The sequence below is a fragment of the Chiroxiphia lanceolata genome, chromosome 7 (genome assembly GCF_009829145.1).
Source record: "Chiroxiphia lanceolata isolate bChiLan1 chromosome 7, bChiLan1.pri, whole genome shotgun sequence".
In the NCBI taxonomy this organism is placed as follows: domain Eukaryota; kingdom Metazoa; phylum Chordata; class Aves; order Passeriformes; family Pipridae; genus Chiroxiphia; species Chiroxiphia lanceolata.
The window spans coordinates 12,564,468-12,578,325 of NC_045643.1; the positions used below are offsets into that span (position 1 = coordinate 12,564,468).

The 13,858-nt window shown below is 45.2% G+C and overlaps 1 protein-coding gene across 1 annotated transcript in view; it reads left to right on the forward strand.

Moving 5' to 3' along the window:
* The first annotated feature begins 212 nt into the window (after positions 1-212).
* The window catches only part of PLEKHM3 (pleckstrin homology domain containing M3), an 86,809-nt gene continuing 73,163 nt past the window's right edge, over positions 213-13,858 (forward strand). The window contains exons 1-2 of the mRNA XM_032694070.1: positions 213-577; positions 9,797-10,660. Coding sequence (XP_032549961.1) covers positions 10,054-10,660 — 607 coding nt within the window. The 5' untranslated portion in view covers positions 213-577; positions 9,797-10,053. The remainder of the gene's footprint in view (positions 578-9,796; positions 10,661-13,858) is intronic.

Sequence of the window (13,858 nt, forward strand, 5' to 3'; positions counted from 1 at the left end):
GTGGGGTGCCATGCTACAGACTGATGAAATAAGCCATTTGTAATTGTCTTGTAATTCTTTGTTTTCCTTGGGTAACAGGTTCTGCCAGTGATCCTTTTGCTGCCCTGTGGCGATGTGGATCCACACGCCGTGCTGCTCCCCGCAGCCTTCGCGCCTAGGTAAGCGTGCTTGCACTAGGGACTGTTAAAGTCCGGCCAGTATTTTGCGTTTCCCATCCCTCCTGAAGTCAAGTGTCAGCTCCCCGAGAATCTCGGCTGCTTTAAACTTGGAAAGGCGCAATTATACCCCTAGTGCTTATATAGGAAAACGCGCGGGTGTTCCTATTACTATATTTTTAGGGGAAGTAAGCCCCCGGCGGGTTGCAGGGCCAGGCGGCGGCGGCCGAGCCGGTGCCCCGCCGTTCCCAGGGCCGGCTCGAGGCCGCGCTCCGCCGGCGCTCCCGGGGCTCCCGGCGGCGGCAGGAACCTTGTTGCGGCGGAGCCGTTTCCCGCGGCGGCCGGGACGGCTTTGCGGCAGGACGCGGCGGCAGGAGGGGCGCGCTGGGCGCCGGCGGGGCCCTCCCGGAGCGGGCAGGCAGGTAAATGCGGACACTGCCGGGGGCCGCGGGCGGGGCGGGGCCGCAGGGGGCTGCCAGGCTCCCCAGCCCCTCCGGGGCGGCCGGGCCGGGCCGGGCTTCCCGCAGCTCTGCGGGGCTGTTGTGCGAGGGCCCGGGCGCGGCCGCGCTGGCATTTACAGCACAAACACGCCTGCAGTCATGTGCCCGTCTGGAAATACACGTTCCCCTCTGCCCTGTGCTTTCGTTTTCCCCACCCGGCTGCCGGTGTCAGCGGGAATTTGGGTGCTCCCAGTCGGTAGAGTCAAACTTCAGGATGTGTAGGCACAGGGTGCTGACATCCCTCTCTATTGAAATAGCCCAAAGTATGACATAATGCCATGATCTTCTTACATTGCAGTAAAATTGCTGCTTTTATTGAGCAAGCACTCAGACACAGCCAGTAGAGTTATACCTTCTGGAATCAAATAGGCCTGACAGGAGAGTTTCTGTTACATGGTAATGAACTTGTGCTAGCTGGAGTACCCACAGAAGTGCTAGGCTCACTGCCTTGCAAAGTGAGGGAAGGGAAGAAACTCCAATGTGCGTTTGTGTAAGGAACCATGACTTGCTCCTGATCTGTTCTGCAAATATGCACGTTTGGCCCTGATCCCACAGGGCTGTACAGACAAATCTAATTTTTGTCACTGCATAACCCCACTAAGTGACTACCAAAAGCCACAGTATGTAAGAATAAGAAAGCATCTTAGTGGGACCAATGCCCATATACTTTAAGCAGCAGTAGTTTTCATCTTGACGCTTTTAAGGCTTGTTTATCCAAAGTTAGTGCATTAAATTTGGGATTAAAAAAAAATCAGAAATCTAGAATGCGAAACAGGGCACTATATAGTGGAATGAAAGTTCTTATCAGTCTACAGGAACCAGATACATCGTTCCTGCAGAACCTTATCAGACTGAAGTCACATCGTGTGTTAACATTTCAGTGTCGTCAGATGTCTTGAGGTTTCTGCTGGGCTTGTGCTAAGATTTTCTCTAATGAAGATGTAGTTCAGCTTAGAAAACAGCAAGCATTTGTGTGCTGAGTTGTCATACAACCCTGTATTGGTACTTTTGGTTACAGCGTCAGCTGTTGTGACAGTGCTGCCAGTTCCTGAGTGTTTGGGTTGCTGTGGTAGGTTGCTGAACTTCAGCATTATTTGGATCATTGCTTCTTTTCCTTCTCTTGCCCCTCTTTTCCTGACCATTAATGTGAAAACCCACTGTGGTCATGGCTGTTTGAAAGGCAAGAGAAGGGCTTGGTCTGAAGCTTGAAATGAGTTTGATATTAAGCACTGCATTTCCGTTCATGTCAACATGCAACCCCTAGTAGTTCCAGGAGATCCAGATCTCACTGTATAAGGGCTTGGACTGTCCCAGCTGAGTTCTTTGTGTTCCACAGTTGGAGAGAGGAGTTACCTACAGCTGCAGGTCAGGGCTACTCAGAAAGCTGTGTGCTGGACAGATTTGGATGTCAGGTGTGTTTTCTTATAGCTGTGCCATGACCTCAGGGAAGAAATGTCTCCTGTGTTCTTTTGGGAGGTGCTGTGTTTCTTACCCTTCCTTTTGGTCTCTGGGGCAATGGAAGCTGTTGTTCCCAGCTGTGCCTTTTATTTCTGTTCATAGCTCAACAAGGACAAACTGAAAATATCTTAATTTCTGATCTTTAAAGAAAAAACCAATTCAAGCATTTAATGTCTGTCTTTTCCCTTCAACATAGTCCTAGAAAATGGGGAGTGAGAAAATACTTGTAAAATTTCAGTTGGCATTGAGTAGAAATGTTTGTTTTTTAACAAAAAAAATTTTTTTGTTTCAACTGACATATACAAAGTTGCCCCATATCGTAGCAGGAGCCAAGCTGGTACATAGAGTGGCAGATACAATTAGAAATGAGTCATGTTGTTTGTTGTTTCTTGAGTGTCTAGTTCAACATGTTTCCTCGTGTAGTGGAGGAGGTTTGTATGGCCCCTCTAGGAGACCCTGTTCCCTGACAATTTCTGTACTCTGTGCTGAATTCAGGAGGTAACAGGCTGTTTTGTGGTGTCTGTGTGTCTGGAGAACAGGCACTGTTCTTGCAGTAAAGGGCAGCATGTAAAATAGAAGTTATACTTTAGACAAACCTGTACACACAAAGCAAATGAGTATAATCATAGAAATCATTCACTGTCCCTTGAGTTGTTATTTGAGACTACAAGTGTGTTTAAGACCACACATCCATGTCTCAGGCCAGATCACTGCCCTGCTTTGTTCTGTTTGTCCGTGTGGATTTTGTGCCTAAGTGTGGGTTTGAGGTGTTTGCATCCAGACAATCTGCAGGGACAGTGCCAGGGCTCAGGAGAGCCTCTCCTTGCCTACACCTGGCACCCCTCCCTGTGAGGTCAGACAGCCAGCAGGCCGCACGCACAGGGGTAGGCTGGATTTCAGGCTGATGTAACCTAAGAAGGTGCCCACATGCTGATGGGTTTGGCTGGCCTGAGGCTGGGCTGTGTGTCACCGTCAGCTAACACCCCTCTGGTCAGTCTGCTTGGCTTTCTGTCCCTTTCCTTGCTAAGGGTCCTTCTTCCTTTCCGGAATCCATCTGCTGAGATTTCAAATGGTTACTCAGCCACAGGAAGTGATACAGCCCTTCATTACTTGGGGCTGCTCCCCAGCCAGGAGGGATGTGTGTCAGATGGCTTCAAGGCAAAGGAGTCAGTGATAAAGATCTCTGGAGAGCTGTACAACCCTCAGTTTCTGGAAAAGAAAAGCTTCCTGTGATCCATCTTCCTCCACAACTGTGTCCTTCTCATCCTCCAGACTCACCTTGTTCTGGTGCAGCTGCTGTGCAACTTTTCAGCCTAGTGTTTCTTGTGTTTTAATCACTGCTTCCAAAGTGCAGTTAAAATTAATGTATATTCTAAGTACTTTTTATTATTCATTGCTGTGTACTCATCACTGGATGAGCTGTTCTGTAGCTGTGATGTGTTAGTTACCCATGCGAGGAGGATGCTTCCTTGTTAAAGGCACTGGGTCAGATCAGCAGCTGGGGAAAATCTGTGCTTCGCAGAGTGAGACTCATGTATCCTCACTAAGGGTCTGCCTCCCCTCGCAGAATATGGCATTCTTCTTCCTTCCTGGTTTCACCTCTTTCTTCAATTCATCATTTCTCAGTTGTTTATTTTTGTTTTGTTTTCTGGAGTGTAGAAGAGAGATCACTGCTGTCTTTTAGCTTGACTGTAATTAGGCACCAAGTTAATTGCAGCTCTTCCTGCTCTTTGCCTCTCCCTGGGTCTAGCAGACAGGATATGGGAGCTCTTCTTCACTGATAAAAGTTGGCAGTCGATTTCATCCTTAAGGGCAACGAGACTGTGGCAGACAGGGGGGGTTTGCAACATAGAAATGGTTATGCTTAAGTTCACAGTTACCCTCTCTAGAGCCTGGCCCTGTAGTCAAGCATTCCTGACCAGAGAGTCTCCTACTCCAGTTTTTGTGAGTCTTTCCTGAATAGTGTTGGTGGGCTTGTGCAGGAATGTGAGTCAAAAGATATTTTTGTGAGACACTTTAAAGCTGGGATATTCTGAAAATTTTAAGCAAATAATTTTGGTTTGTCTGTTGGGAGAAGAGGCATTTGAAGAGGGGCTTTAAATGTGTGATCTCAAGACAATTATCCAGGTCATGTCGAACCAACCAGTGACAACCATATGGCAATTTCTTTGAAACTGTCATCTCCCCTATATGAAAAGTTTCTTGCAATGCACTGTAGATTTAATCCAGCCATTTAATGATGAATCCAGCAAGCTCGTGTGCTCTGTTGCTCACCTGATGTACACAGCAGTAGGTCACCTGAGGTTTTGGAATCACGTGGGAAGAAGGCTTGCCTTGTGCTGAGGGAAAAAAATACAGCCAGGATACAAGAGAATGTGATAGCTCCAAGGTGAGTATGAGAGGCAAGCAGGAGTGCAGTTTTCAGTTGCTGCTCAGAGAACTGGCCACTGTATTGCCTGGGATTTATAAGCACTTAGTGTGTAAGTGAACAGGACTGTTCTTTGATTACATCTGGGTGTTTGCAGGGTAGGCTTTGCTATACTGTAAATAGAGAAAGCATCATCTGTCATCCAGTTACAGCAGGGGGGTGCTGAAAAGCGGGCACTCTGCAGTACCTGCCCCTGACAGCTCTTCAGCTCTTTGTGCGAGCGGTCTGTGCCAGCGATGTGTAGAACTGCACAGGCAATGGTAAAGCCTGTGTGTGTGACAGTCAGCCATCTGTGCATCCTCCTTCTCTCCTCTGCCCACTCAGGTGTGCCCGTGTGACAAATACAGCTCAACTTCCTAACTAGGAGGTAGCACCTAAGTCTTCAGCTTCATAGTTTCTTTTTCAGGGATTCCGCACAGCAGAGCCTGGTTTTTAAGGACTGTCATTGACCTAAGTGTGTGCTCTTTAGATTCTGGGCAGTACTTGGCTGATGTGACTTACAGAGCAAGTCAGAAATCCTTCTAAGTGGCAAAACTAATAAGCTGTAATTTTTCAAGGTGCCACTGGAAGACATTCAGGTCACTGTCTGAGGTTGCTGAGACTGACAGGCAGAAAAGCTCATTAGGTACTATCTGCTCCAGCCCCAGTGGGTTGTATTCAAATACATCTGTGCATCCATCTTTTCTTCAGATGACCTGTTCTTCAGACCAGGTTTGTCACAGCCCTTAAACTGGACTGTAGTGGCCCAGGCCTGCGACGTAACAGAAATAAATGTCCCTGAAGCTGCTTGAATTTGCTCTGCTATCCAGTTGTTACTCAATTGAATTTCTCCTTCTGTTTTCCTTGTTGGCATTGGAGCCCATTTCAGCCCCCAGTTGTAATGCAGCATGAGATAAGCAGAGCTGGTTCCCACAGCAGGTTCCAGGGTGTTGAGAAGGGAATAGGGCAAGCTCTGTGGTGGCTGAGGCACCCCTGCTCTCTGTTTGATTACAGGTAACTTGTAAAACTCCTCTTGAGCTCTTGAGATAAAATTCTCAGAAACCCGAATCTTTGCCAGGAATTTGAGTCCAAGAGTCATTAAGAATCAATGAGACTTGGGGAACTTTTAATAGAACCTGCCTTTTGCTATCTTTTGCTTGCTGAGAGCTCCTGTCATTTATGCATTTCCTCCAGAACACTTTGCTTGTGAACATCATTGATTGTTGCTTTCTAATTTTCTTTCCAAATACAAGAGAAAAGGGGAAGTCCCTATTTATCTGTTGTGTTGTACATCTCTCTTACCTGTGTACTGAAGAGGAAGTCCTCTGAGTACCAAAACCAACAAGATAGCTTATCAAGTTGGGTGATGCCTCCTGTTCTTTCTTCCTGCTTTCCCCCTTTGCTTCCCAGTGCTTTCAGATTCATCTCTCATTAGTCACTTGTGCCGTGGCTAATTTAGAGAGACCCATGTGGTGGAACTGGGCTCCTAGAGAGAAGAAGGGACTGAGTTTTGCCTGCTTCTTCGTTAGCAGCAGGGTAACTTTGGACTTGTTTCCTGTCCAGTGTTGAGCGGTTTAAGAACTGCATCTTTAAGGACACTGCTGCTTTGTCACATCTAGTTGAAGTTATTGTGCAGTTCAAAAGAAAGAGAGAGAAGAAGAATAACTGGCTGATTGCAGGATGGTTGCACAAACTTTCCTTAGAAAACCAAACTGAAAAGTTTTTCTTTTAAATTTACTTTTTGGATGGATTGGTGAGCTAAATGGATCAGTCACTGGTGCTTAAGCACACGCTGGTTCTAGCTTTCCCTCCTGCCTGAGCTTGAATGAACAGTCCTGTACATGATGCATAAGCTGGGGGTGCACAGCAGGTGCCTGTTGTGGTGGTACATATCACCTACAAGATTACTCTCTACCCTGGTGTTTTCTGTGCTTTTTAAGTTTTACCATGCAATGCATGGATATTTTCCTTGGCCCATGCGGATCCAGAAAAACACATGAGGAAGTTAAATGATCTCTTCCAGTGTATGTTCCTTGGCATTTGTCATCCCTGATTTTTCTTTGTTTCACACTGTGCTGACACCTAGGTTAGGTCCGTGTGGCTTCTCCAAGGAAGGTAATCTTGACTAAACTGAGCGTCAGTGCCTCATGTGCCATGACCAGTAATCCTTGCTGTTTACCTCTTGTGATAATAATGACTTTACTTATCTCGTAAGTGTACATTAATTATCTGACTGCTGCATGTTCATGGATGAAAACTGTATCAGTCCTAGGCAAACATAAAGAAAAGCTGGTTTTCAGCTGCTGCAGTCCGTGTCCAGCATTTTTTTCTGAGTACAATGTGGCATGTTCCTTCACCCTTTTTTCAGTAAGACAAGTTCCCAGGGGCTGGATGAGCACAAATCTGTCCTTATAGTTCCCTATAGCTTTGGTGGTCTTCAATAGCTTCTCTCTTCCTCTCATATTCACTGCCTTAGACTGAATGTCTTTGGGTAATCTCAGGTATTTCGAGAAACAATACATAAGACAATACATTTTATAGTAACTTAAAAGGAGTTTAACTTATCCCAATGTTTGCCTTTTTTTCCCCTTTACATGAAGGAAGTGGTTTTCGCTGCTTTCCCTCCTGGAGGGGATTCTGATGGACCCTGCCATGTCAAAGTTTGCTTTCACTTGGCACCAAATCCATGCAGACATCTGAATTAAATTTTTATTGAATGCCTCTGTCAGAAAATACCAAATTGTGTTTATGGAGGATATGTAATTGCAGAATCCCAACACAAGTGGGAATTACTGGCGCAGCTCTTCTGGTGGCATAGGGAAGGATGAGCCTGCCACCATTGAGGTCACCTTTCACATCTTTATGGAGCAGGGCAAACAGACTACTTTGGAAGGTATGAATGCTGCAGTTTGCAGGGGCTTGTCATCTTCTCATGACCTTGTGATTCAGCATCCTACTGGATATGAGGTCAGTTTAGTTTGGCATCACCATACTTGGCTGCTGGATAGCTTCAGTCTCACAGGATCCAGAGAAACATGCAGCCACTTGAAGCTTCCAGCATTTGTAAATGAACCTGTTAAATGTAAGTGTCATTTTTCACCCTTGCTTTCCACCTTTCCTAATGATTTAAAATAAAGAACAGAGCAACATGGTATCTACTACCACTGGAATGCTTCAGTGGCATGTCACAAGCCCCTTCTGGAGTGATTGCTGCTCCAGAAGGTCTCATGTGACACTGGACTTAACCTGTTCCTGGAGCTCTGTTGTACCAGGGAACAGAACACTGTTTTGGGGCTGCTGGCAGGAATGAGCTTCAAGAGTGAGCTCCATACTGCATTAAGCTGATGATGCAGGATGACTTTATTTCCTGCTGCTGTCAACTGGCACAGTTGCACAGCTTTGCAAAAAGTCTGTTCCCATAGTGTTCTCATTTGAAATAAATCCAGATCTGTATTGCTCAGCCCTATGGTTGTGGTTTTGGCTCTCCTTCAGTCTTATTCTACATTTACTTGTTGAAGCTGATCCTAGTCCTGGTTCACTATGAGCCTAAGTGAATCCTTGCAAAGAGCTAAGGGGAGAAAGATCTAAGTGTAAAGGCTTGACATTTCCAGAGTTGTGTATGTGATTAGTAATTGCTTTTGAAAGTTCTTTACTTGGAGTGTCTTTCTGGAGATCATAGTCTGAACTGCAGATCTGTTAGGAGAGAGGGTGAGCTGCTGCTTTTGAGCACAGCTGTGTCATGGCTGGCCAAACAGAAGCAGGGATGGGAGGAAGCCAGGAGGAGATTTGGGATGGGAGGTTGGTTTCTGCTACAGGATTCTGTGTCCCCTTCTTGGGGGGCTGCTGGCCTCCTTCCTCTGGCTTGCTACAGGATAGGGTGCCTATTTAAGCAGGTTTCCTTATAGAATTTAGGCTAATAGACTATTCTGGATTAAAAAAAAAAAAAAGAACCTTAAATAGAAGTATTATCTGTGTTTGATGCTTTTTAATGGATGTTTTTTCCTGCTGAGTGTAAATCTTCATGGGTCCTGGTAGCACTTCAGCAGCGTTCACAAGCTAATGAGCTGCTAATTATCAGCCCAGCCCAGGCTAATTAGTTCTGTTAAGAGTGTATTAATGTAGGCAGAGCTCTGAGTTAATGTAGCTTTGCTGCTTCTAGGACTTGAGCTGATGTGGTCAAAACTCTGACTTTAGGCTGCATGTGCAGGCTCTGGGTACTGTGGTTTGTCCTGGCAGATGTGAGGGCTGTTTTCCTTTTAGCACAAATGCCCAGTCTTCAGGTCTGAAGGACTTGCAGATATTTGACAGATTACCTCAATTTAAACATGCCTACAATGCATTCCCCTTGAGCGTGACAGCACTGTGGATGGAGCTTTGAGAGGGAGAGATTAGAAGGCAGCAGGCTTGGTGTGACAAGAAGTCAGCAATGAGACACCCCCTTATTGCACAACAGGAAATGGACCCCCCCCATCCTTCCTCCTCACAGGTGTGGGCTCAGGTGGGTCAGTGCAGCTCTGCAATAGTTCTAGTCTTAAAGCTCCTTGCTGTTCTTAGGTTTTGCCCAGTGAGTCAACAGCTTGAAAGTAAAGATCTGTGGATTTGCAACAGTGCAGTATATTTTGTTTTGCTGTTAGGATGCATTGTCTTTTCGGGACTTAGGTTGCCACATAGTTTCACTTGGCTTCCCAGTGATGTTCTAAGAAAAACTGTGTGCAGTGCTCTGCAGCATCCTCATAGAATTGATTTTTTGGGCAAATATCACAGTTTTGTTAATGCAGACAGGTAGGGAAAGTAGCTGCTGTAAAACTCATCTTGGTCTCCTAAAATTGGTAGTGCAAGCAATCTAGGACAAAAGGCAAACTATTTGAGGCTAGTTGGCCTATTTTAGTAGCACTTAATTTCCTAACTTTTTCTAGAACCCCAAGGGAAACTGTGTGAAACATTCCCTAGGTGGCTGCATTTGTGATTTTAATCAGTACTGCCTCTCAATGCAGCTTTGTAAAGCTTGGTTAATAAATAGTATCACTTTGGTCTCCTGTCATCTGGTGCCCCATCCTGCTCTCTGCAGGTTCCAGTTCCAGAAGTGATTATACACAGAGTTCACACACAGTGAACAACAGAAACCACAAAGGGTTTCTTCATACACAATAATGTTGGTGCCAGTTGAAAGAGGAAGTTAAATGAAGGGGACTGTGGCTGTCAAAGGAGTGATGTGATTAAACATATTTATCTGAGAAAAGTCCCTTACTGATGTGATGTTTTGCTTTGCTTTACAGGTACTCTTCATCGCTATGAGTTTAATTCATAGAGAGGCCGTAGCCCACTTGATCAGTGGATGTTGGTCTTTCATCTGAAGACAGGTTGATTTGGTTACTTCCTACCACCAGGGACTGTGGCTGGTGATTGTATTTGCCCCACCACCTCCAAGTTAATGCAGTGCCAGGGACAGATGTGAAGCAGCTCTTTCTCTCGATATTGATGTGGTATCCTCTTAACGCATCACAACGCCTCGGGCCCACCGGCAGCACAGGATATGGAGGCTCTCGAAGTTGATGACATCAGCCCTGCCTTGGAAGTGACTGAAGACTTTTTCAACGGTTTTGATACTAAGCTTGAAAAGATTGTGCAGCCCTCTGAGGTGTATGGTGTGCAGGAGGTCCCTGAGCTGGTCGGGCACGAGGTATTTGATCATATAACAGAGAGCAGGAATCTGAGGAATGTCGCCTCCTTAGCCAAAAGTAGCCTCATCTGGGATCACTGCAAAAATGGCCTCTTGGAAACCAAAGCTCAGACAGCATTTCCTGCCAAAGACCAACACATGGTGCAGAGGGGAACAACTGCTGACAACCTTGCTTGGGCAGGGGAAGGGGAGACCACAGCTTTTAACATCTTCAGGATCTGCCAGCGGAGGAGAGACAGGCCTCGCTCAGTGAATGACATCCTGGTACAGAACGAGGAAGCCTCCAGGTTCAAACCAGGACACAACAGGTCACGCTCCGATATCAGCCACGTGAAGTGGGGAGTGGTCTTCACAGGCACGTCCCTGCAGCAGCAGCCGCCTGCACCCGGTCAGGACAATAACTGCACTCTGCTCTCTTACCTGGCGTTAACCAAGGGAGAGGACATCCAAGGAAACACAGGTTTGTACCAGTGCTTTATTGTTTGTGTTGATATGGGCAGTTTCCTATTTGTTTTTAAGATTTGTCTTGAAAGAGGAGCTCCATCTTAAAAAACACAAACAAAATACCCAAGAAGCAAATTTTAGGTAACTCTTAAAAGGAGAGAAATCAGTATGGCTCTGTCGTCTTTAATGTGGCTCTGTCTTTTTGCCTGCCTAAGAATCAGTTTTTAAACTAATCTTGACTTCTGATCCTCTCATGGTATGAAAAACTAAGCTTGTTTTACTTTTTTCTTCTATTTTGTTCAGTTTGATTGAGGAAAATGATTTATTGTTATGTATTTCTGATAATTTTCTTACCTGGTCTTCCCAAACTAAAAATAATTTTGAATGCTAAAGCTATTGGGAGAATGGCAAATCCAAACAAGAGCAGTTTTCATAAAGAGTGGCCGTTAAAAAGAGGGCATACAGAACTTTACTGTGAGGGTTGAAATCTCTGCTCTCTTTCTTTAGGAAATGATGATTGTTCAGTCCATAAACAATTAACAGCCACTCAAGCACACGATTTGTGGTTGTCAATATGAAGGCATCCCTGCTAGCTTTGTGTGGGGTAGGGAAGGGTTGTTATCAGGTTGAGGCAGGTCTCCAGTGAGTTGTGTGAAGCCGTGTTTCAGCAAGTGATATTTTTTCCTTTTCCTCTCAAGCACTGCACTGAAAGAGGGTGTGCTCAGAGCTTCGGAAACACTCACGTGGTGTTTCCATCTCCGCAATTTATTTTGTAGATGCCAGAAGTGGACTAGGCACTTGTGGAGAAGAAAAGCAGCTAGTGCCACAAAGATTTTTATAATCTAAATAAAGGCAGGGCTTAACAACGGAATTTAAAACTCAAAGGGCTGTGAAATTGTGCATGTACGCATATGGTGGAATGACTCCAATTATGAATAGGTGATCTGTTTAGGGTTAAACCAAGCTTTTTGTGTTAGGTTTTCCAGATAAATCAGCTATTTTGGAGCATGAAAAGCAAGTACCTAAATGTTTGTGTTTGGGGAGATGTGTGCATATATAAGTGTACATACATACACAAACACATAGGTTATTGTGTTGTATTGTGACATAGTTGCTGTATCCCAAAGAAGGGTGCTCTTGGCTGACAAAGGCAAGTATGCCTGCTGTTATTTTTGTTTAGGGAGATATATTCCTTCAGTGGGGTCTCTGTTCTGTGTCCTTTTCATAGAAGGAATGGAGTACAGAAAAGCACCTAGAACTCTGGAGACAGAGCTCTTAGTTTTTGTCAGCTGTATCTTGGGCATCTCATGGGTTTAACTTAACATGTAACACCTTTATATGCCCACAGAAACTCCATTAAAATCTAGCTATTAAAGGTCATATACACCCCTGATAGTGTTCTAAGCTAAATATTTTTGGCCCAATTTCCCCATACGGCCCTCAGAAAAAGAGAGGGGTTCTGTTACTTATACTGTTTATAGTAAGAAATACCTAAGTCATTTTGTATTTAAAGACCTGTTTGTGTACTTATTCGGTGAGAGTTGTTTCAAACTGCCCCTAGATACCCAACCTGCAAGAACTAAATCACCAATCCAACTGGTGCTGAGCAGCAGAATCTGAGACCAAGGTGGTCTCCCTTCTGTCAGTCCAGGGCTCAGGCAGCAAGAGTACATTGGGATGCTCCCTGATGCATTGCAACTCTGTCTGGGGTGAAGCAAATTACATTGCTGTCTCCCTTACACAAAGATGCAGGACAGTCTGGTGCAACTGTTCACAGAAGGAAGCAAAATGATGACAAACAAAGGAATTTTATTCAGAACTGCAGAGCTGGGACACCATTGCTTCTGAAGTCAGGGACCACAAACTGCATTCTCTCCCCTCTCCTGGATGAGAGTCTCTGTACTTTCAGAAACTGGGTTGTCTACAGTGTTGTCCTCCTTCAACCCTGCCTTTCACTTCAGTTGTTCCAGTCCACTTTGCTTACAGACAACAGACCTAAGGGAGAGATGCATTAACCCTCTGGAAGCCCTGAAAGGGCCTTGCTGTATCCAGAGTCAACTCTATAGCAGGACTTCAAACCTGTGTCGAGAACAACTTGATAAGAAAACCTTCCTTGAAAGGAAAAGGCAAGAAATGTGCTTTGTGTGCAGGTGAATCTAAGCATAGGATTCCTTAAGCCTGGTTGTGCCCGGAATTCAGTCACCCCATCACTGTTTGTACCCAAGGTGTGCTGCTTTGACAGTAGCAGTGGAGTTCAATTGCACTGTTGCCAGCCCTGCAGCAGCCACTTACACTCTTTAAATGCTTAATCCAATGAATTTTTTCTCCATACAGAAAAAGTGAACAACTTGTGTTAGCGTGTGATAAACTCTATCATTATGATTTCATGTTAAACAGCGACTTATAGCTGTGAAGAAGTTGCATCTGTAAGTAGTTTTGTGAAGTGTAGCAATATTAGCACTCTTCAAAAAAACCCAGAAATTGACAGATTCCCATGAAGAAAAAGCTTGGGTTTAGGCTGTCTGCAAGAGTGCCAGGTATCTTACAGCCCATCTCTTCCACAGTTTCTCTGTTGTACCAAGAACAAATCCTGTTCTTGTGTGCACTGCTGCCAGCAGTGTAGGTCTCTTCAAAATGGCTTTTTACAGAAGAAACTCAGTATGGCCAAGTTATGGGACCTCAAGTGAATCGAGCTAGGAAAGGAAATTAATTAGTAAGAGTGGCTGAAGAACCTCTTCCACTAGTTACCTGTGGCCCAGTAGCAGTCAGAGTCTCTAAGGTGCTCAGCCCACACTTTTTAATTGTGTTTTGCAATGGTGCAGGGTATTTCATAGAATCATGCAATGGCCTGGGTTGGAAGGAACCTTAAAGATCATCTAGTTCCAGCAACCCTGCTGTGAGCAGGGACATCTTTTAACTAGAACAGGTTGATCAGAACTCCATCCAACCTGGCTTTGAACACTTTCAGGGATGGGGCATCCACAACTTCTCCGAGCAACCTATTCCAGTGCCTCACCACCCTCACAGTGAAGAATTTCTTCCTAATATCTGTTCTAAACCAACTTTCTTTAAGTTTGAATCCATTCCCTCTTGTCCTGTCACTCCAGGCTCTTGTACATAGTTCCTTTCCATCTTACCTCTTGTCTCTCTTCAGGTACTGAAAGGCTGCATTTAGGTCACCCCGAAGCCTTCCGTTTTCCAGTCTGAACAATCC